Source organism: Emys orbicularis, chromosome 12 (genome assembly GCF_028017835.1).
Source record: "Emys orbicularis isolate rEmyOrb1 chromosome 12, rEmyOrb1.hap1, whole genome shotgun sequence".
Taxonomy (NCBI): domain Eukaryota; kingdom Metazoa; phylum Chordata; order Testudines; family Emydidae; genus Emys; species Emys orbicularis.
In genome coordinates, this window is record NC_088694.1 from 3802431 (window position 1) to 3827064 (window position 24634).

Consider the following 24634-nt stretch of genomic DNA (forward strand, 5'->3'; position numbering starts at 1 on the left):
CGCGGGGGAGAGACATGCTGGCCAAGGTAAGGTGGGGCCCTTGAGGTAAGGCTTGCCGAGCCGCTCGACCCAGCTAGGGCTGCCTGAGGGGAGCCAAACCGCCTTTGAAGGGGTCGGATTCATTCACACACTTGGCTCCTTTGTCCTGTCACTGAGGTGAGCAAAGGACACCCCCAAAATGGCGTCGCTCTACCAGGCACCTGCTAGGCCAGGCCCTGGCCGCTCGCTTCCTTCCCTACACGGGGTTTGTCTCTCCGCATCCCTCTACCAATGACCCCTCATTAAAGCGCCCCGCCCCGCGCGGCCAGTCCTCGCGAGAGCAGGCCTGGCGGGACAGAGGAGGCGGAAGTGACGCACAGCATGACGACGGAGGGCGGGCTCAGGAAGTGCGTCACGGCCTCGCCCCCGTGGCGGGCGGGCCCGTGAGCACCAGGCGCGGGCCTTGCGAACGCCGGAGCGGGAGGTGAGGGAGGGACGGTGGGAACCATTTACTAATTGCTCCGGGCTTGGCCTCTTCCTTGGGGCCCCGGGTCATCCTAGTCCGGCCGCTCCGCCGTGTTTCCATGGTAACCGGCGGAGCAGCGCCCTCGGGCTCCCATCCCAGCCCCCGACCCCCATTAGGACCCCTCGGGGCCAGGCCGCCGCGGCTCTGCGCCTCTGGCGGGCTCATGGGGGCGGGGGGGTGAAGGCCGCGTCTCGGGGGTGAAGGCCGCGTCTCGGGGAAGGCCGCGTGTGCGGCCTTCCTCCGGGCACAGCCGCAGCCCTTCCTGGGCGGCTTCTCAGGCCCTGTCTAGACAAGGGGCCCGCACTCCTCCTTGGAATGGAAGTATTTCTTTACTGGGCGTGCAAAGCCTCTGCGTGGGTCAGCTCCCGGGTGGCCCATGGTGATTTGACCTGAGCTGATTAGGAGTCAGGTTAAGGTTTCAATCTGTGGGTGGTGGACCCCTGAGGGTCTGCGGACTATGGCTGAGGGGGCTACAAAAGGCTGTCCTTACCAGTGGTTTTCAATCTGGGGGGGTGGACCCCGGGGGGTCCACAGACTATGTCTAAAATGTCCCTGGGCACTGCACCTCCATTTGAAGTTTTTTAGGGGTCTGCAAATGAAAAAAGGTTAAAAACCACTGGTTTAGAGTGACTACACTACAGCGGCACAGCTACGGTACTAGGGAGGCCACTTGTCTGATTTTATACAAGACAGTTCCCTTTTTGGGCGGTTGGCCCCCTATCCACTACTGGGACAAAACTGGACAGGGCTTTGTCGCTATCCGTTGGGGGAATGGCGTTTTGAACAGTACTTCGTCCCCACCGACCTGACCTTGTACACATTCTGCTTGCAAGGACAGGTAGGTCCGGCTGGCAGGGCCAAGGTCACACAGGCAGATGCACTCAAGCTGTTCCTGGAAGTGCTGAAGTGTCCAGTATTCTGGGAACATGTGAGTGGCTACCCTGTACTGTGCTGTATCTATGCTGCTGCAGCACCATAGCATAGATACTTCCTACATCAATGGAAGGGTTTTTCCATCAATCTAGTTAATCCACCTCTCCCAGAGGCACTAAGTAGGTCTCTGGAAGAATTCTTCCCTCCATCTAGCTGTGTCTGTGGGGGGACTTAAGTCAACCTAATTATGTTGTACAGCGCATGAAATTTTTCACAACCCTAAGCGAAGTAGCTAGGTTGATCTCATTTTTAGGTGTAGGCCAGGCCTAAAGAGGCTACCCTTAAAGTGACATAAGAGGGTCTGTGCAGATTTTTGCACTCATTTAAACCAACAGCTTTAGTCAAATCAGTGCAACAGAAGTATGAAACTTGGGACAGTACTTGGGTGGGCAAGGCTGCCGGAAGCCTGTGCAATTTGAATGAGGGACACTTTAAAGAAAAAAAAAAAAGGGAGATTTAAAATGTTTGAGATGTAAATAGCCAAATTCTTCTAGAAACAGATATTTGAAGTGAATAGACAGGAGGGACTCTCCCAAAGCAGGGAGACTTGACAGGACTGGGAGTATTTGAGGTGACCAAGTCGTTTATGCTCTCTGTGTTTAGCATTAAACTACATGCACTTCTCCCATGCTTTGGATATACATAACTCTAAATTGACCGTATTAATTTATTTAGTTTCCAATGATGGACTGCCCATTCTATTCCACTAAATGCCCCCTAACAAACATAAATAGAATAATAAATTTGGCGTATTCCGTGGCCGCATTAATGGTGTGATTCTACAAAGATTGAAGTTTGTGAATAACTTTACTCCTGTGAGCAGTTGCATTGCATGCATTGGACTACTTACAAGAGTGTGCTTAGATCTTTGCAGAATTGGGCCCTAAATCCTTGTGAACTTCGTAGCTGTTGTAAGTAGTGATTTGCTGGCAATATTGTTGCCTAAAAATGAAATGACAATACTCTCATCTACCATATAAGTGTAATTTCAATGAATTTTAATGAGAAGTTGCAGTATGTACATATTTAGCATATATGCTTCTTTTTGTGTGCTGTAAATTATACATGATAAAGCATGCTCTTGGTTTCTGTGCTTTCAGTGTGTAAGATAAAGTATGCCCAAGATAACATTAAATGGCATCGCAGTGGACTTTCCTTTTCAACCATACAGATGTCAGGAGGAATACATGATTAAAGTGCTTGAGTGCCTCCAGAAGGTAAGCACTGGGAGAGGTTACAATAAATTTCCAGCACTGGTCAGGCGGACTCCTTTGGGATCCATTCGTGTTGGGGAATGGGTGGGAAGGGCGATTTAGGATTTGGAGTGTCAGTGTTTCCAAAATAATTCCTTCTTCCTACAATGCAGATTTTACTGTGTCAAGTGACAGGGTTTTACCTGTGATCAGGTTGAATTATAATCATGTTACAGAGCCTGCTCTTTATAGGGCTTTAGCCCAGGGTTCTATTTTGTGTTTACAACACAATTTGATTCTGTCCACAAGCAGTACCAGGCCATGATATAACTCGGTACCTCAAGAGGGTGAAATTTATAATGTAGATATTTTTTTTGGCAGGGGTGGGGAGGAAAGAGGTTCATAACTGTTAGGATTTCTCTGCCATAGGGGGCCAGGTCCGAGCCCAAGAGCAAGCCCTTTTATTTATTTAAAAATAAAAAATCAGTTTGGTTGTTTTAAGCGAAACGAACATGAAAATAAATTGACTAGCGTATCAGATGTTTTGAAGGTATTGTAACATTTAAAGGCTGTTTGTATAGCATGGCGGGTAAATGGTTTTTGTAATGTGAAAAAAATATTTAAAATGGTTTTTAAGAAAGAGGCTGTGCAGTAACCTTTTCCCTGGTGATTTACTGTGGAATTTTAATTCTTGTCTTTATCAGAAATCACAGTTTGTAGAAGCTAGAATGCAATTAATGTAAAAGGTTATCTGTAGGGCCCTACCAATTTCATGGCCATGAAAAACATGTCACAGACCGTGAAATAAGCCCTCTCCTGTGAAATTTGAACTCCCTGAAATCAGCCGGTCTGGGGAGGGACTAGACCTGTCCTTTCCCTGCACGGCTGTTATGGGGAGAGATCAGACCCACCTCCACAGGCAGCACAGAAGTGAGGGTGATACACCCTCACTTCTGCGCTGCAGCAGCTCCAGAGCTGGACTCCGGACTCCTGGCCCCCATGGCTCTTGCCCGGGCTCAGGGGCTTCCGCTCCCTCTCCCCCATGGCTCCTGCCCAGGGTGCTGCCTCTCTCCCCCTCCCCCCGGCTCATGCTGGGGCTTGGGGCTTCCACCCCCTGCAGCTTCAACCTGGGATCAGGAATCTGGGTTGGGTGCTGTCACCCCCCCGCAGCTCCAGCTCCTGCCCAGGGCTGCCCCCTCATCCCCTGTGGCTCTGGGCAGTCGAGCTTGGGACTGCTTCTCTGCCCTCCCCCCAACCTATGGGCCCATGCATTAATCCACCACTGGCTCTGTCTGGGGTGCTCCCAGCAGCACTGGGGAGATCGGACCTACCTCCACCTCTGGGAACCTGCTCTAGCTGCAGGAAACTGCAGCTGCTGCTTTCAGAGCTGGGGTCTGAAGGTAGCACAGAAGTGAGTATGGCAATCCTGTAACCCCCCTTCAACAGCTTTAGAACCCCCCCCCCCACAATCCCCTTTTGGATCAGGACCCCCCACAGTTATAACACCTGAAATTTCAGATGTAAACATCTGAAATCGTGAAATTGACCAATTTTAAGACCCCCATGGCTGTGAAATTGACGAAAGTGAATTGTTAATTTGGTAGGGCCCTAGTTATCTGGTTTGCAAACTGCAAAAGGAGACTCTCACAATTTAAACTACTAATGAAAAAAATACCTAGTTTTTCTCCTTTCTTATCCATATACTCTCTGCTTTCCACTCCACGAGACTTTATTTTTAATTGTACATATTTTTTAGCATGCAATTAAAAAAAAAACAATGCCAGAAATGTTATAGTGTTAAATCTTTTGGCAGAAATGTAGGTAGGTTTTTTCTTCCCTCTCTCCGAAACTTGGAAAAAGAAAAGAAAACTAAATAAATAGTCCTTATGTTCATGCAATCTGTCCTTAATTTAAAAAAATGATGGTGTACTTATGGTATTATCTACTTGGCATTTCCGTAATATAGTCTTAGTGAATGTCAAACAAATAAGGAAACACTTTCCAAAATACTGATTATTCTTTGCCTGGAGTGCCTAAAGTAGTTTTTCTGAGATTCATGTTCTTTGTTCCACCCTATCCAAGACCTAAGCTCTTTTGTGGAAGAAGAGAAGTTTTACTCTCCATGACACTCCAGAATTCAGCCTCACCACAGCTGCAATGTTAGTTGCTCAGTAGACCCCCACTGATGTTGGGATGTAAAAGCAGATATCATTTTAAACCTGTTTTATGAATGGCCTTTCTTAATAGTGTTTAGACATAATTTGCTCTGGTCAATGCATAACCCAGGCATAGAAGTTTTAAAACAAATTGCATTCTGTAATGTCTGGTCTACAGACCTAAAATATTTAAAACAGGTCATGGGCACAGTTCTATCCCTGGTGTAAACCATCTATACTGCGTGATTCAATCTTGTGATGTGGAGTGTATGTTTAAACTATTAACTTGCTTAGCAAATCAGTCACCATCTACAGTCTTATAATCATTTCCAATTTTAGCCTAAGGCAGCAGCTTATAATATTTTCCTTTATTTTAACCTAAAATTTGTCATGTATTAAGCAAAGTATGGAGAATTTCTGTGCTAATTAAAGGATAAAATAGTCCATGAATCTGTGTTTTAGGTTGAAGTAGTGGTTTTTTGAAGAAGTGTTTTTTTTACCCACAAAGTGGATCTGAAGAAGTGGTTGTTTTTTTTTTTAACCCACGAAAGCTTATGCCCAAATAAATCTGTTAATCTTTAAGGTGCCATCGGGCTCCTCGTTGTTTTTGTGGATACAGACTAACAAGGCTACCCCCTGATACTTGACTGGGGTAAAGGCTCTTACAGGTTGTACCTCTATGTGGCAGCTTTTACAGGCTTATAAGCATGTACATATGTGTTTCTAGTGGAAGGTATATCATGCTACATAAATCTGTACAGTGATGTGATTATTCTTTTTCTGGGAAAATACTGTACTATAAGGTGCTCAATGCTAGGCAAATTTCTGAGTTGTCCCCAAATTTTCCTCCCTTCTCCCCCAACCTTAAGAAGGTGAATGGCATTTTGGAGAGTCCCACGGGTACAGGGAAGACCTTGTGCCTCCTCTGTACCACTCTGGCTTGGCGGGAGCATTTTAAAGATACCATCTCGGCACGGAAAATTGCACAGCGAATGAATGGAGTGGAACTCTTTCCTGACAGACCCATGTCGTCCTGGGGTGATGCTGAAATCCCAGGTAAATGTCCCAGCAAGCAGGCTTTGACTGTTATACTTGGTTGGGAACCTTGAAGGAATGATAGGGGATGATTAGTATTTCTTTTATCCTTGTCATGTACCTGTGAATGTCAGAATGGCATTATTTAGCAGCTAAAGCATTATTTCACACTTACCTTTTACTGATGTAAATCTAAAGATGTCTCACTTAACCTTTCTCCTTGCTACAGGGCAGTAAAAATATCCTCTTAGCTCATTTCCTGTAGGTGAAGAGTTGGATTGTAAAATTCCTTGCTGTCTCCATAAGCCACACTGTTACCATAGCACCAGCTGGGGAAAGCAGGCTAATGATATCTTTAGCTCTTCCTTCTGTTTAGCGCTAATAATTTTTTTTTCTTTTTTTCTCCCTTTGGCAGCTTATTACACTGATGTTCCTAAAATAATTTATGCCTCCAGAACCCATTCTCAGCTTACTCAGGTCATCAGTGAGTTAAAGAGCACTGTCTACAGGTAAATACACATTAAGAAAATGCTTTTCAGCAGAGTAAAAGGGTAGAAACCCAGTCATTTCAGGGATTATTTGAATTGTGTTGGGATGACTACATATCTGATGATGTATCCCTTGGAATGCAATTCTCATAATGCAGATGGATGGAAACTGAACTTCTCTGACTCACTGTGTAGCTTTTCCCCATGCTGAGGATTGTGCTTCCCATTCTTCTTCCTTTTCTCGCTCCTATCCCAAAGTTTCCTGTATATAATCCCCTTTACTTCAAAAGTTCCTTTGAAAAAGTGTGGTTTTCCAGTCAAGCCTGTAAATTTTTTTGTGTATGAAAAGAAATGTGCTTCATATTTTTCTTCAGGGAGAGATGGATTTTTCAGTTTATCTGGGTTAATAGAATATTTTGCTTGTATTCCTGCCAATGGTGCTGTTTCATGTAGCTCCATGGTTCTGTTTTTTGTAATTTGTCAGTTAGTAACCACTTGCGTATCTGTATATCTTTTCAATTAACAAAGCTATTTTGAATGCTTGCCTTCAGCCACAGCTTCTGCAGTAAATTATCATTAATCCAATCTCCCTGCTATCTCAAAAATAGATTCTGGTGCGAGAGGGTTCTTTTTTAGGTCCATGGTAATTAGATGTGGTGGTATAACGGGATCTAGATTTTGTGGGGGTGCTTTTTGAGAGAGTTGACTAAAGCTACTATTGATTACTCCCTGCCCCCATCAAAATAATTTCATTAATGCATATTTAAGATTGAGAATTTATTGCTGCTACAAAAAAAATTGTGATGTTCTAGATGAGAAATGTAGCTGTTGAAAAGCCTTGAGATTCCCAAATTTCTGACACCCACTTTTATTCTTCCCAGCCAACTTTCACATTTGAAAGACTTGACTCAAGCTAGCAACATATGTGTTCAAAAGTCTGTTTTTCTCTCTCTTGTCCCCTCCTCCGTTTTTTAATACCAGCTATTTATGTGTTTTGTTTAAATAGGCCAAAGGTGTGTGTTTTGGGCTCCAGAGAGCAGCTTTGTATTAACCCTGAAGTTAAGAGACAGGAAAGTAACCACATGCAGGTAAGAACGCAACAGCTCATACATGTGAGTGACCGTATCTTGGCTTTAAGGCATGTAACTGCTAACGCTGACGTTCATTACAATCCTTGGCGAAACTCAGAGGTATTAGTTGACCGTACAGTTGGAGTGCTATAGAAAGTGTCTTCTTGTCCTGCTCTGTTAGTGAAGAATTAAGTTCTGGGATTTACCTTTCCAAGAGGGGTTGTGACGGGTGAGAGCATGTGAATTAGTTTTCTGCATTCAACTTCCAGTCCTGCCACTTGCTTGCCAAGTGACCCAGCGCAAGTAGTTTAAAATGACACCATCAATTTAAAAATCATGCTCCTGATTGAAAATGTTTTACCTACTGTTGTCACATGTAATGTTAAGGACTACCATAGCTGAAAAAAGACTAATGGGGGGAAAATAACTTTCCCCCTGTTCGTTTGGGTGTTTTACATACCAGTGGGGAAGGGAAGAACACGGAGAGGAAAATCTGATTGTAAAACTGCAAACATTGGCCCAGGGATTTGTAGGCAGGTGTAGGCCCTGTAATGATATTTGATTCTTTCCCTGAAATTGACTAAATTTCAAATGGCTGGTGTCCCTTTTCTCTCTGCCTTAGTTTCCTTATTTTTAAATTGGGTTCAATACTACTTCCCTTACATGGCCTAATGTATATAAGGCATTTAAGTCTTTATATGAAAGGGGCCATAGCAATTCAACATACTGGTGATGCTCAGAGGGTTTTTTCCCCTTTTTCTTTGGCAGGACAACTTGTTGGTATCCCCCTATTTGATTCTCATTGTTGATGATCTGGTATGCATTGCTTCTAGCTTGGTGCTCAAAGGGCATGCTGCATTTCTGCAGGCCCTCTTGGTAGCTGAATAAAGAGGCAGTATTAAAAGGGTCTCAGAGGGAGGTTTGGCTTCTTCTTCGGGCAGGTGGATGCCCCTGGGGAGGAGACCTATCTGTGGGAAGTATGGAAGCGTAACGATGGATGTACAAGAAAAATCCTAGGAGATGGAGAAATTTAGGAACAAATGGCAGCCTCATTATGAAGGAGCCCAGTGAAGCCACATGTTTCATAGGCTGTGGATTATAACCTGATCCTCCATTGTGCTTGGTTAAATTAAAATTTAAATAAAATAAATAAATAAATGGTTGGGGTAGATGCTGCACCATGATCAAGGTCTGCAGAAAATGTGAGAAGAAAAGGGATTGTTTTTTTTAGAGAAACCTTTCCCCATTCCTTATTATGCTGAGCTGGTGTCACTGAATATGTTCATTTACCCTGCCCCTACCTCCACAGCCTTGGGCCAGCTGTGCCTTTGTGCCTGAAATGTGCTTTGTCTTGCAGATCCACATGTGCCGAATGAAAGTGATGGCTCGTACTTGCCATTTCTATAACAATGTGGAGGGTAAGTTTGGCTGTGGAGGCAATGCCCTGATTTTGGGCAGAGAGATACCTGGCAGGTGGATGGGGAAGTTGAAAAGGAATGAGAGAACCCATCGGCAACTGAATGTATGCATGTACATTTACTTTTAATAGGTTTTTAAGCTAATGCTCAGGAAAGGTACAGGATTGATATCCCTGAAGGCTGAAATCCTTTTAATTTGTCCACAAAACAGAGCAAGAGCAGCAGCAGTGCAAATTATCCATATAATCCCGGCAATAGGCTTCACCCCTGAACTGGTGAGGCCCTTCTAGGAGTGAGAGGGTATTTCTTTCGACATGCCCATTCCGCTCTTGGCCTCTTTGCTGTGGCTGCTAGTAATTGAGCTAAATGAGAAAGTGGGTTTTGGGATTTGAATCAGACCACAAATTAATATCATGTTAGTCACCAAACAGTTGTCAGCACTACTGACCTGCAACTCAGCAGAGAACCAGCAGGCTACATGATACACAGTGTGAGGGAGCAGGGAGGAAGTAGCCAAGGAGTCTGCTGGTGTGGGACGACAGACCCCTTGTCTTCAAGTGCAGATGGTTTTAAACATCCGTGCAGAACCCCCGTTCAATAAACTGTATTGTGCTTATCGTATCCTCTGAAGGATGATGGGCTGGGTTGACTGTGCTAGGGTTCAAACCTGTGGTTCTGTATATTTTAAGATGAAGCTTAGACCAGTAAACTGGCGTCCTGAATTTTTACTAATATGCACACACACAAACATTTCTTCAGCACAAGACCAAGTTAAGGAAAGGATAGCAGTTCCTCTTGCCTGAGTGAATTATAAGGCATTCGGGTCATTGAATTTTGGGCTGCAGGAACTGAGCAAACCAGAAATTAGTTTAGGACTAAACCATTGAAAAAATTATGGCACCAACATGTGTATTAGCTCACAAACTATCATCTACACATGTTGTGGCTTATTATGAAAAATGTAATTAAGAGTTAAATCAACAGGTGTTCACATTTCTTGGAGCCTGTCCTGGAATTTGGAAGCTGCAGGGCCAGGTTTCATAGAATAATAGAAATTAAAGATGGAAAAGGACCTGCTAGGTTACATCTAGGCCATCCCAAGAGGTCCAGTGCAGGATTATTTCTTGCAATATGGACATTAGGGTAAAAATCAAACACTATTTATAAAACAGTTCTCCATGGAGTGGATGGAACAAAATACAAAATAATTGACTGAAATCTTCAAATGCTAATGTGTGTTTGACTGAAGCTTGTGCATCGAGGAGTAAATAACAGCCAGAGCACTCGATGCTGGTGGAGCTACAGAGAATAACCTTAGGCCTTAGTTTCAATCCAGGTAATCAAGATAAGAGACTTTGATAGAATCCAATGAATGTGGAGCGAAGTACAGTCCCCACATGTGATTATGTTTATGTAATTATTTTCTTCGATTTCTGTAACTGTTCGTTTCTCCTTCACAGAGAAGAGTACAGAGAAGGAACTGACCAACTCCATCTTAGATATTGAAGACCTGGTTAAAAATGGAAACAAGCACAGGTAAAAGTTCCGCACTGTCCTTCTTGTTCTGGGGAATGCATTTGTATGAACTTGACCCCCCTATAAGTTCCAGATGAGCAGCAATGACAAGAGTCGAGTAGTGACGTGTGCAAAGAACTCTCAAGAAATCCATCTCTGCACTGAGACCTTAATGCCTCTTCCTAGAGCTGATGGTGTATTTGAGTCCTGATCTGCTGCAGAGACCAGATACTGATCACAGTCAGGCATACCCGAGGAGGAACTGCTGATTATGCAGGTGCTATGGTGGTTTTATGAGGTGGATGAGACCACAAAATCTCTTACCAGATTTAATGATTTAATGATCTAATCCAGCATTGAATCCTGGTCTTCAGGGGAGAAAGATTAGTGCATTGAACCACTAAGTCATCTCATTTTTCTCCTGTTTGGTATCTTGATCTGTGTTTTGCTGGACTGTACAGTTAGGTATTGAGTCTGGCATTCCTTTTCACTGAAGTATAAATAAGAAGGGCCCACATGGATAAAGCGAGGCATCTGCCTTAAGATCTAATGTTCCAGTCATTAAAGCTGTTTAGAAACCTTTGAGAGCCTGAAACATAATAAATGAAGGCAGAGTGCACTTTAGTCTCTCTGTGGATATTGTTTTATAGTTCATACTTTTTTTTAACAGAGTTTGTCCTTATTATCTATCTCGGAGCCTGAAGCAGCAAGCAGATATTATTTTTATGCCTTACAACTATTTACTAGACTCAAAGGTACCATTTTTATTTTTAAATTCAAATGTTTTTTATTGAACTTTTTTTATCAGATTTTAGTGGATATGCCAAAAAGAATGTGCATAGCAAACAAACTCCTGAGGTGGTACACTTCAAAACTAGCTAAAACACTGCACAGAGTACATGAGGCAAAACTTCATAACCTAATTTAAATCAAGAACCTTAAAGATGGTTCACTTGCACATCTTGCTCTTTGAATTTCCTTCTCCCCTACAATTAAGGAGCATGGGTTTTTTGGTTTTAACAGGAGCTCAATATCATTCAGTCAGTGGAATTCACCCTGCAGGGCACAATTCCCTTATGTTGTTTGTGTTGGTCTTACAATAAACCACTGTCAGAGGACAGGATACTGGGCTTGATGGACCTTTGGTCTGACCCAGTATGGCCATTCTTATGTTCATAATGAAAACTAAATTATATCCTGACAATCTTTTTGCCACTTGTGGCATACCTTGAAATAAGTATCTTTTGAAGAGTTACCTCCATGATGGTAAGAGACCAATCTGTGCTATTTACATGCAGTATGAAAAGTGATGTTTGTTTACATTTAAATATTTAAAAAGACACCTGTGCAAGGCTTTAGGTGCCCTAACATTCAATTAATATTATGACATATCCTCAGCAACGTTATACGATCTGGCAGTCATCTCAAAAACAGCTCCTTTCCACCCCTCTTTTGGCCCAGGACGCATACCTTCAGTCGTCTTCAAAAATCCTGTTGAATAGATGTCTTTTGCAGCATGACCAGAAGGTCACCAAACTTGGGCAATTTCAGATCAAGGTAGAAAGCAATTTCTGGAGTTCCAGGGCCATCACAGAGAATGCCCTGCCAGTAGTCTCCTCTCTTTAAAATGTTGGGAATCCAGCTTGAGGCACCTCTGCTGACTGCAGTTGTTACAGTATGGAGCGAAAAGAGAGGCAGTCTTTCAGATAGGCAGTTCCCAGGCCATTCCATCTTAAACTCGACTTAGAGATCAGTGGGCTGCCAATGCAGATCCCAGAGCGCTGATGTCTTGTGCTTCCTGCAAGATGCTCTGTTCAATAAGAAGTAACCAACAGACATTCTATGTAGTGCCTTCATAGAAATCTAGGGGTAGAAGGGACCTCAAGTGATCATCAGGTACAGCCCCCTGTGCTGAAGCAGGACTAAGGAAACCTAGACCATCCCTGAGAGGTGTTTGTCTAAGCCTTCAATGATGATAATAATTCCACAAGCTTCCTTGGTGTAACCTATTCCAGTGCATAACTATTCTTATAGTTAGAAAATTGTTCCTAATATCTAACCTAAATCTCCGTTGCTGCAGATTAAGCCCATTATTTCTTGTCCTATCTTCAGTGGACACTGAGAACAATTTATCCCCATCCTCTTTGTAAGAGCCCTTACCATATTTGGAGAGTGTTATCAGGTCCCCCGTCAGTCATCTTTTCTCAAAACTAAACATGCCCAGTTTTTTAAGCTTTCCTCACAGGTCAGATTTCCTAAAGCTTTTATCATTTTCCTAGCATTTCTCTAGACTCTCTCCAGTTTGTCCGCATCTTTCCTAAGGGTAGATGTTCAGAACTGGACACAGTACTCCGGTTGAGGCCGTGCTAAATAGAGCAGGCTGATCTGTAGGCTGTCAGAGTATCAAAGTGAGCTAAAGATGAAGAGGGTATTAGGAAATGAATTGACTGAACTTTATAATTGTACTGCACATAATACTGTGGGTGTGTTCTCTTTTTGCAAAGATGACAAAATATATGTAGAAAATACGACAAAAAGAGAAATTAGAATGAATTATAATAAATTAATGCATCCCTTAAGGTATTAGTGTTATCTTCTTTCTTATGCATGTGAGTGCCTCTCAATTTCACCTTTTGGCCCCTAATCCCACTCCTTCACAAGACAGACTAGTATACATAAGATGGACCCATGATGTCATCTAACTTTCAGCACAGATGTATGGCCTTGTTCTTACCTCTAGAGGACACTTTTATTATCTCCATTTCAAGAGAATATGTTGCAGTGTAAGCAGCCAGAACTGTTTTGCTTGCCACATTCCATAGTGAATTATATCCCATCCAAACTCTCTCATGGTCCAGTTCACCAAGCTGTGTCCAAAGGACGTGTTGCTATCTCACCCATGTCCCCTTTGTTTTTGCTTTTAGAGCCGGAGAGCACACAACTTAGATCTGAAAGGGACTGTGGTAATACTCGATGAAGCTCACAATGTGGTAAATTATATCTGATTTCTCTCCCCCCCCCATTTCCCCTTCCCCACCCAAACACAAAGTCTGACCCTTGTAGGTTACTTGTAACAAGGCGAAAGCTACAGTAAAAGAAATTATTTCAGCTGCTAGTATGATCAGTTTAGAAAGGTGGTTAAGTATACATTTACGACTCCATCTATGTTGAAGTGTGGGTTTGTGTTCTGCATGAATCTTAGCATTAGCTAAGTACAGTACACCTACTCTCCATCTATAATTGTGTGATATTGCTCCGTCTTCTTCTGTCATGGGCTTCACATTTCTGTAAGTGGTTGAATCCCCAATTTCTGATACCAAGGAATTAAATAGATCTAATACAATCCGTGCAGCTTCTTACATTGTGTCCTTCACTGAAAGTGTATTGGTTATAGAGCAAAGAGAACACGTTGCAGCAGTGATACTCCGATGGAGGCTCGTGAGCCGCAAGTGGCTCTTTAATGTGTCTCCTGTGGCTTTTTGCAGCACATGATATTAAAATTGTGTGATATGATTATTAACCAGTCTAAGTTATTAATCAATCAGGATGCCTTTACTATGTTATTAACCAATTTTAGTTGATAAAATAATAATACTTGGTCAGTCATTTTGCTGTGAGAATTATATGGACTCAGTATGTCCCCTGTCCTACTGTTTATATATAGTACGACAGTAAATTAAACAATGAATTCATACTACTATGGCTCTTTTGGGTAATGTTCATTGTTGATTTGGCTCCTGAAGCACGGAGGGCTGAATATCACCGCATTACAGGTAAAAGTTTTACATAATGATGAAGTAGGATGGATTATTCAAACCAGTGATTAAGCCTAGTGAGCACACAGACCAGTTTAGACTCAGCAGTTTATACTCAGTGCTAGATATTGCAAACCTATCTGAAAGACCTACATTTACAGTACAGCAGAGCCCCCAAGTAATTCTGTGCTTGGCAGAACTGTTATTTACTGTTCTTGTGTAAGAGTCTTGCACAGCCTTATCGCTTCTGAGTCAGGCTTTCCTGAAGCAATCCTGGCAGATCTTTGGATCTGCTGGCAGCTGACACCAGGGATTTAACCCCTTCTCTGCTTGAAAGTGCAGGTCATCAGTTTCGTATGGAATGTTGTTCAGATGACTGCAGAATCAGGAAATTGCTAGGTACTTCGTTTGGCAAGCAGCCCTGGAGCACCTGGCTTGTTTGTTGTATAATTGGTGATTAGAAGTGAAGAAGTGATTATTAGTGAAGAAATTGAACAATTCTTGCCATAGTAGTCTGGTCCAGTTCTGGTTTTTCAGGTGTTTGTGTTGCAGTTGGAAGAGATGTGGAATTGTATTTGCTTACTGAATAACTAACCAGATTTGATCATTCTGGTTCTTATTGTCAAAAGTGCACAGAATTTCTGTGCTTGCACACTCAGGTATTGCTGCGCTTAGATATTTAGTTATGTGCCTAACTAGTACATCTGTCTAAACTAGTCACTTGAACATACAGCTGCAGTAGCTGCACGTGCAAATTAGGTGTACAAAAAGCAAACATTTTGGAAAGAAGGATTCTAGGTCTAGAATGGTTCGGCTTCTATGGAATGTGAACTCCATGATGAAAGTATTAAGTCTCTGCTAGCAGTGAGTACTACCTTGTAGAGTTGTAGATGGAACCTGGAAAAGCAGACTCTGATGTAGTTTCATGTACTTTATTGCAAACAGAGCCTTCCCCCCAGGCACCACACCGCGTTGTATTAGTTCTGCTCTGACATGTTGGGCTATCTCACCTTTAAATGCTGGATAGCAAGTGAGTGTCTCAGCAATGGTAGAAAATCAGACTTATTTCACAAGCATATTTGTTGAGTTTTTTTTTTTTAAGAACAAACAAACAGCTGGTGGCCTCTTCCAATAGGAACTCTGTAAAGGGAAGATTGGATTCCTGCCGGAGCACCCTCCTCCTATCAAGAAGATATCAGAAGGTGTTGCATTACAAGATCATACCCCTGACTGGCTCAAAAACTAGTTCAGTGCTTGGATAATGAAGTATAAAGGAACTCTTAAAAATGTGTTCCCTGATCTGCCAAATTACACCGCTTTGAATTTCTCTCTGGCAGTGGCAATGTTTATTTTCTAGAGTACCTGTTCTTGCATTGTTGTCTATTTTGCTGCAAAATGACTGCTAGAAGTGGAGGATGTTTGGCCTGAGGTAGGTGTAGAAATTATTTTTAATGTTGGAATACTATATTTGCTGCCTTAATCAAAATAGTCCTTTCCATTAAAAAGTGAACCGGGTTCCCACAGAGCTTTTCCTCTTCACAGCATGTTATAAGTCTTAGGGCTTGTCTACACAGGGAAATTGACTGAAATAGTTATTCTGGAATAAGCTGTTTTGCTCACCCTGTAGACACTCTTTGCAGGGGCCTTGGGCAGTGGTGCCCCTCAATCGCTCTTATTCTTTTCCTGTGGAACATAATAGTCAAATCTCCTGTGGGCTGTAACACTTTGTTCTAATTTTGCTTGATGGGCTTAGGGTGCAGGTAGTGTTGGTGACTTGTGCTGTACAGGATATATCAGACTAGATGATCTGGGTGGTTCCTTCTGGCCTTACATTTTATGACTCTATTCTAGAATAAAAGTGACTTTTATTCCAAAATATAACATGTATGTGGGGCGCTATTCCAGTATAGCTATTGTATAATAGCTTATTCTGCATCTCAGTTTCCCCATGTAAGCAAGTCCTTACTATTTCTCACAGCTGGGAGGAAGGTCAATACAATCTTCATTTTATGGATGAGGAAACTGTGGCAGAGAGGGTTGTGACTTGGCCGAGGTGACAGAGAAGTATTGTCAAAACTAAGATTAGAATTGGGGAGTATTCAGCCCATTAGACCACATCTCTCATGTAAGATTATTCAATTCCCTTCTCCATAGTTGATACTTATTTTCTTTATTTCTGTGTGTATATATTATTTAAATTTAAGATGGCATGTATGTATGTTGTATTTTATCCCTCTACCTTCATTCATTACTTGCCATCTTAGATTGTAAAATCTTGAGTGCAAGGGACTGCATCTTCATATATGTGTTGGTCTAGCGGTATGATTTTTACTTGTGTGAGAGGTCCCAAGTTCAAATCCAGAACAAGTCCTCCAAAGGACAGGAATGGTTTGATTCCTGTAAAATTTTATGGAAGGAAATATTTGTGGTCTGGAAGGACAAGCGCATACACCACAGAGTATGAGAGGGGCTGAGGAGTTATTGGACATCCAGATTCAGGAAGCATTGCCACCCCAGATTCAAGAAAGGAAGAAATTGGTCACCGAAGGAGATTGGGAACCGGAGAGGAGACCAGGCAGTTTGTAACCATCAGAGGCAAGAAGTTCAGGTGCATTCTACATGGCTGGAGGCAGGAGAGGAGGGGCAGGCCATGACCACCAGATAGAATCAGTCCAGGAGGAGTTCCACATAAGTAGAAGAATCTAATAATAATCATGTTGACGTCTTTAAACCACAAGTTGAGGACTTCAGTAGCTCAGACATATGTCAGGAGTGGGTGGGTGAGACTCTGTGGCCTGCGTTGTGCAGGAGGTCAGACTAGAAGATCATAATGGTCCCTTCTGACCTTAAAGTCTAAGAGTCTATGAGCATAGAAACTGAGGATATCATCTGTGAAGATGCAGCTGGTCAAATGAAACAATGAGCTGCACAGGACATACCTGTGGTTGGCTGTTCAGCCCAACCCACAAAACAATCAAATGTACCCACAAAGAGATCTCCAACCAACCAAGGAAGACAGAAAATCCTCCTTGGGGATTCTGTACGAAGAAGAAGAAGAACATCCTTTCCAAAGGAGCAGGCAGAAAACAGGATGGTGTGCTGTCTTCATTTAGCAAAGACACCAGATGTGACTTGAAGACTGGATAGGCTTCTGAACTCAGCAGGCAGAGATCCACTGGTAATGATGCATAAGGCACTAATGATGCTGTTTCCTGGGATACCTCACAGATCTTAGATGACTTCAGGGAACTCAGAAGGGTACTGAAGGAGAGGAATGTTCTAGTGATTTTCTCTGAAATCCTTCGTTTGGTATGAGCAAGGGAAGACAGAAGGCAGAAGACTTTAGAAGTAAACCGCTAGCTAGGTAAATGGCAGAAGGATTAGGTTTTGTGAAACATTGGTCCACCTTCTGTAGGGGTGAGGGGACTGTCCACTTTGCATGGCCTCTATCTCAATAGAATGGGGACCACTCTTCTAGACTATAGGCTGGCTAGACTTGACAGGGAGGGCATTAAACTAGCAACAAACAAGATGGTGAAAAGGGAGAAGTAAGCACTCAGTTACAACAAACCATGATGCTGAGAACAAAATTAATCAAAGTACCAAGAGATGTGAACCGAAGAAATTCTTTATTTGTCTATACACCAATGTTAGGAGCCTGTGTAGTAAACAAGAGGAATTGGAATTGCTTATTTGAGCATAAATTCAACTTAGTAGGCACTACTGGAACTGGGTGGGATGGTTTGCATGATTGGAATGCTACGTCAGTGGTTTTAAGCTATTTAAAAGGTTTGAGTGGGCAAAAGGGGAAGAGTAGTGGCATGGTGTCAGAAGTGGCATTATGTGTTTGAGTCATTGACAAGTCAGAAGCAAATTGTCTTGAATGCTTACGTATCAGTGTCCTAACAGATATAGCACAAGATGGGGTACTAATTCGGGATGTAAATGTAGTTTAAAAAGTTAACCATTTAAATGATTAAAATTACATTGTTTAACCAGTTAATCGATTTAAAGGGAGAGGGGCTGGGGCTGCTCTGGCCAGCCCAGGGCTGGGGGTTAACGGTAAGACTAATGCTTACCAGTTAACCATTTAAAATTTTACATCCCTAGTACTAATTGGGGTCTGCTACAGACCACCCTATCACCCTAAGGAATAGGATGACCATCTCCTCGAGTGCCTAACTATAATGCATAGGGAAAAAATTGCATTATCATGGAGGATTTCAATCTGAATGACATGCTGGGGTTCCTGTGCTGCCAGTACTAAAATGTCCTCAGAATTTGTAAATATTATAGATGACAATTTGCTAATTCAAAACGTGTTGCATCCCACATAGGGGAATTCAGTATTAGAGAAATACAGAGGAATTGCATTCAGGTGTTTTAAAGGAGCTGACTGCAGAGCTCTGTGGGATCATTAATGTTGATTTTCAATAACTCTTGGAACACTGGGGAAGTTTCAGAAGACTGGAAGAAAACTAATGTTGTGCTAATATTTAGAAAGTATGAAAATGATGACCGGGTAATTATAGGCCTGTTATCAGTCCCAGGCAAAGTAATGGAAAGGCTGATACAAGACTCAATAAAGAATTAAAGGAGGGTAATATAATTACTGCCAATCAGCATGGGTCTATGGAAAATAGATCTTCTCAAACTAACCTGGTACCTTTCTTTGATGAGATTACAAATTGGTAATAGAAGTGATGTAATATATTTAGACTTCTGTAAAGCATTTAACTTGGTAACACAGAACATTTTGATTAAGAAATTAATTATACAAAATCAAATAGCACACATAAAATTGATTAAAAACTAGTGGACAGGTCCCAAAATGTAATTGTAAATAGGGAATCATCATCAGGCATGTGGGTTTCTAGTGGGGTCCTGCAGGGATTCATTCTTGGATATCTGCTATTTCATATTTTTATCAATGACCTGGAAAAAAACACAAAATCATGACTGATAAAGTTTGCAGATGAGACAAAGTTTGGGGGAATTGTAAATAATGAAGAAGACAGGTCCCTAATACAGAGTGATTCAGAGCATTTGGTAAGCTGGGTGCAAGCAAACAATATTTGTTTTAATATGGCCAAATACAAAGTTATACATCCCTAGTACTAGATACATCTAGGAACAAAAAATGTAGGCCACAATTTCATGTTTGGGGAATCTATCCTGGGAAGCAGTGACTCTGAAAAGTGGAAGGATGTTGAAAAATTGGAGTTCAGAGAAGATCCACAAGAACGATTAAAGGGTTGGAAAATATGCCTTATAGTAAGAGACCCCTTAGTAGGAGTTTAATCTATTTAGTTATTAAAGAGAAGAATAAGGTTACCTATAAGTGCATACATTGGGAATGGAAATTTGATAATAGAGGTTTCTTCAGTCTAGTAGACAAAGTTATAACAAGATCCAGTGGTTGGAAGTTGAAGCTAGACAAATATAGACCTTGTCTACACTACCGCGGTAAGTCGACATAAGTTACACTACTTCAGTTACATAAATAATGTAACTGAAGTCAACGTAGCTTAGGTCGACTTACCATGGTGCCTACCCTGCGCTGTGTCGATGGGAGATGCTCTCCTGCCGACTTAACTTACTCTTCTCGGGGAGCTGGAGTACCGGAATCAACGGGAGAGTGCTCTGCCATCAACTTAGCGAATCTTCAGCAGACCCGCTGAATCGACACAGCAGCTCCTATCTATCGGTAAGTGTAGACATGGCCTAGGACTGGAAATAAGTAGCAGTTTTTAATAGTGAGGATAATTAACCATTGGAACAATTTACCAGGGGTTGTGGTGGATTCTTTGTCACTGGAAACTTAAATCTAGACTGGATGTGTTTCTAAAAGCTATGCTCTATTTCAAATGTGAATTAATTCAGGGAAGTCCTATGGCCTCTGTTGTATATGAGGTCAGACTAGATGATCACAATGGTTCCTTCTGACCTTACAATCTTTGAAGTGCCCAGCACACCCAGGGCAATACCAGAATCCAAATAACAATAAATTCTGTATTTTCTTGGAATTTCAGGAGAAATTGTGTGAAGAGTCATCTTCTTTTGACTTGACTCCCTACGACTTGGCTTCAGCCATGGATGCTATAAATGTGGTACTGGAAGAACAAGCCAAAGTAGTTCAACAAAATGAAATCCATGCTGAATTCAATATGGAGTTTTCCAGCTCAGGTGTGTTGATAGCTGGGAACTAATGGTTTGCAAGGGATGTGGGGGGTGGCTTTGTCAACAAATTTGGAAAATAACTTTTTCCCTTATTCAGTCCCTGTAAGTTCAAATCTGGGTGGTGGATAGATCGAACTTTCTACTTGGCCAATATTGTTGCTGTTCTTCTAACCTATGGTAACCAAGCACATCAAGTTTTAGCCAAACCTTTTAACATGAGATAAGGAATCAAGGAGGAGAAAAGTAAATAGAATACAAAATATGTAGTTGTATGAACACTTGAGTATAGCCTTCAAAAACTGTAATATCCAGAAAAGCGGTTGGCAACAATAGTCTCTCTTGGAGAAATGAAAAATTGTGAGAAAGTTGGGATTAAGTTAAGAAACAGTTGCCTCAAATGCTGAACACTTCATCTAATCCCTGTGCGATTAGGAGTGAATTGTTTTTCCTTCTCAAACAGGGCTGAGCATGGAGCTTGAAGATATAGCAAAGATAAAGAGTAAGTAACATTTCTTCTGTGTTAAATTATCTCAACAAAATTGCTATTGATACAATAGGAAAAAAAGGTGCTCTGGGAAATGATGGTAAATCAACCTCATGCAGCCTTTCCATGACACCCTTTGACATCTGTCAGGCACATAGTTGAAAGCTTCATAGGGGAGGGTCTTCTATTTATTTTAGAGAGAAATTTTGTCAAGTGTTCTGGTCCTTTGAGCATTCAGCCTTTTTCAGCATAGCTGAGAGGTTTGTATAGCTGGGAGAAGAATGCCTCCTACAGCTAGTCATTTTCACCATTGCAAGGACTTTCCAAATTTTGTAATCCATCTCTCTTTTGGTGGAGCATTGGTTGTACCACTCTGCTGCAACGACAATTCTGCCAGCCAACAGCTGAATTTGTACTAAAGAGTTTGACCTTAAATATGCTTTTTCATCCCACCAAAAAAGAATACATTTTGGAATAGAAAAGAACTTTGCTGGCAATAACAGAGCAGCTTTTTGAAAATTGATCCAATAGCACCTTGATTCTGGGAACACTTCCACAGTGTTTGAGGAAAAATGGTTAATTTGTAACCCCTGCAACAATGATCTGTCTTCTAATTGCTCATGTTGCTGGGCAGTGCGAGGTGAGTTTGAGATCTGTAATCCTGGGTTATGGCGTTAGGAAGTAAGTACAATGGAAATCCTGATAATGTTTTTAAACTCAGCAGGCCAGAAAACTTCAGCGTCCCATACATTACCAAAGTGGTCCAAGGCTGTGTTAAATGGGGGATTTTGAATATTCTTGTTGCCAATAAATATTTTCAAATGCTTAGTTCCACAGTTCCGTCCTACAGCTTCCAATTAATCACAGAAATTACTCAGCATGACCTAGACAATATTTCAACTGTTTGGATGAGCTGTTCATATTGCTGTTTTTGCCTGTTCGTGGGGCTCTCACTTAATCAGAATACTTCCTTCTAATAAGCCAGCAGGAGATCAGCAGTGGTAGTTCAGAGTCATAGAATAAAGTGGCATGTAAAATCTCAGTTTACTGTGTAATTGGATGTCCTCAGTATGAAGTTCACTGTTATGAACAGGCAGTATGGGTCAATGGATAGAGCACTGGAGTGAGACTCTGGAGAGACATGAGTTCTATTCCTGGCTCTGCCACTGGCCTGCGGGGTGACCTTCTGCAAGTTACCTCATGTGCCTCAGTTTCCCCATCTGTAAAATGTGGATATTGACCTCCTTTGTAAGGTGCTTTGAGATTCACTGATAAAAAGTGCTATAGAAGAGCTAGGTATTATTATGCCTTGTTTCTCTTACCTTGTTTCTCCCATGGTTGCATAACCCTCATCTCCTAGGCTCAGCTATACAAAATGGTGACCTACCACTGAATTAAAGAGGTCCTTAGTGAGATAAATTTGCAAAGGTGTCAGAGTGAGTGAAAGATTGTGTATTTATTAAAATCTCACATAGTAGCAAATTCTTAGATGTGAGAATCCCTTGTAAATGGAAGGAAATAGGCAAACGTACATATATTCTACTCTCCTACATAGATTATATCTCACAGGGATGTTGTGAGGCTTAATTAATGCTTACAAAGGGCTTTTGGATGATAGGTGCTCTATAACTATAAGGCAGTATAAATGTTTAGAAGTTTTAAAAATTAAACATTTGAACTAACTTAAAATTTATATTTCAGCAGTTTTTAAAGTATCAGATTGGTTACACAAACAAGATAATAGCTAGGTTTAGGGGGAGTAACTAGGTGACTATCTTTGTAACAAAGGCCATTCGAAAGAGCTCATTTAGATGAGTTCTGAATTTTTCATTTACTATAAATTGAACTATTTTCTCCTTTGATTGCCTTAAAGGAATTCTTCTTCAACTGGAAAATGCTATTGATGCTGTGCAGCTGCCAGCTAATGGAAATGGAGTCACTAAAGAAGGGAGGTAGGTGCCAATTGGTGCTCTGAGATTGTATTCTCCTCCTCATTAGTGTGACTGTTTGTTAGGAGAAGAGACTTCTGGCCTAATGAGACTGTCTCCAATGTGAGTTTCTCCTTCAACGTTCCATATGAAAGTAACACCATGCTCTGAAATAGGAAGCCTCTGGGACAGCAAGTAGCAATAAGTGTTTAAAAGGTATACTAGCTGTTAACATGAGTAATATTGCCCTAGCTCTGGGAACCAGCTTTTATTACGTAACTTTATTCAGTGGGTCCCCATAAAAATGTTCCCCATTGTACTTGCTTACTTTCATAGTATTTCAGTAATTTGTTATGTTTTTAAACTCTGAAGAGCATTTCAGCCTCAGATTATACTAATTATGAAATCTATCAAATGCGACCCTAAATCAGTTGACCCCATGCCTTTAGGAATAGCGAGTAGTTTGTTTATTATATGATGCTTTGAATACAGTATTATCCTACTGTGATTGGGATTTTGCCGTTTTGCCTCTCACTATTTAGTAATGGCAAGGTCCAACCATGTTGTAAGCTGGAAACTGCAGCTCCTATAAAAATAGTAAGTTAAAGTTTGGAAGGTCTGGCATGGAGTGTGTGGGTGAATAATAGGGTATGTTGAACTGGACGATGGTCTTTAGTTGTTTCTGACAAATGCTGGCTTGTGAAATACTGATTCATATTAAGGTACCAGTGTAGCTATGTTCTGGTTGAGGTATTTCATGCTCTACAGAACTGTTTGTAAACCAAAGGAAATTGTGTGTTCTAATAAGGTGTGCATGAAAAGTAATTGCAGATGATGTGGTGGTGAAGGTCATTGGGCTTTCAAATAAAAATATCCCAGCATTATCTCAATTAATCTTGTAACAAAGTAGTTACTACTTTTATTTACCCTTATTGTTTATGGAGAAGGGAATACAGTGAACTACAAGGGCAAGGTATTGCTGTTATTAAATGTAGGGTTATTTGCAAAGTCTGTCCAATTGTATTTTTCTTCTTGAATTGCAGCTACATCTTTGATCTGTTTGCAGAGGCCCAGATCACATTCCAAACCAAAACCTCCCTCCTGGAGTCGCTGGAACAGATTGAACAATTTCTATCAGGCCGTAAGTGTAAGCCTGTCACCATGGCTACTATGTATAGTTCTGTAAGTTATAGATGACAGCAAATGGAAGCTTCCATATTTTGAGGGCATAAATGAGAAAGGGAGAATGAGCGCTATTCACATAATGTTCTTCCTGTATTCCCTTTGCATGGGAGCAACATTAATTGTGCAATAGGCTTGTGAAAAGGCAGTTAAAAGTGTCCACCCACTCACCTCTGTCATAGTTTCAGCAAGTGGAAAACTGACAATTTGAAAATTGTTTATTCTCAAATGCCTGTTTACGTGCATAGTCTGCAGGATCTCTCAAAGTGCTTTACTGATATCAGTGAAGCAGATTTTGCAGAACTATATATGCTGCCTTCTTAACTGGGCAATAATACTCAGTGGGAGGTGGTCAGGTTCCTGTAAAGGGGCAGGAAGCCTTACTACTCCTAGAAGGGAAATGGCATAAAGTTCCCCTTTGAAATATCTTATAAACAGCTAGTATCCAGACTCTCAGTTTAGAGAACCTCCATTGAGATTTTGTCATTGATTATTAATATATGTGAGGGGTATGAAAGCTAATTTACATTACAGCTTCTCAGTGGAGATGGGACAAAATACTATGAAATCAAGTCATGCTCTTGTTGCACACCAAACTGTGCTGGCAATGTGCTGGTTTCATTTATTTTTTTGTTATCCAATGATGTTTTTAAGCCACTTTATTAATAATCATTGTGGTAGTGAGTGAGATGTGGATGTGTGCAGTGCATATTTGTGTGTTTGTGCACGCTCAGGTATGGGTGTATATACTTATGTGCATTTGTCTACATAAAAAGTTAATATACTGTCCTC

General features: G+C 41.5%; 1 protein-coding gene across 1 annotated transcript in view; it reads left to right on the plus strand.

Moving 5' to 3' along the window:
* The first annotated feature begins 409 nt into the window (after positions 1–409).
* The window catches only part of RTEL1 (regulator of telomere elongation helicase 1), a 101066-nt gene continuing 76841 nt past the window's right edge, over positions 410–24634 (plus strand). The window contains exons 1-13 of the mRNA XM_065414190.1: positions 410–463; positions 2539–2655; positions 5657–5843; positions 6238–6331; positions 7317–7398; positions 8738–8798; positions 10259–10334; positions 10984–11068; positions 13238–13303; positions 20101–20254; positions 20709–20747; positions 22606–22684; positions 23704–23801. Coding sequence (XP_065270262.1) covers positions 2554–2655; positions 5657–5843; positions 6238–6331; positions 7317–7398; positions 8738–8798; positions 10259–10334; positions 10984–11068; positions 13238–13303; positions 20101–20254; positions 20709–20747; positions 22606–22684; positions 23704–23801 — 1123 coding nt within the window. The 5' untranslated portion in view covers positions 410–463; positions 2539–2553. The remainder of the gene's footprint in view (positions 464–2538; positions 2656–5656; positions 5844–6237; positions 6332–7316; positions 7399–8737; positions 8799–10258; positions 10335–10983; positions 11069–13237; positions 13304–20100; positions 20255–20708; positions 20748–22605; positions 22685–23703; positions 23802–24634) is intronic.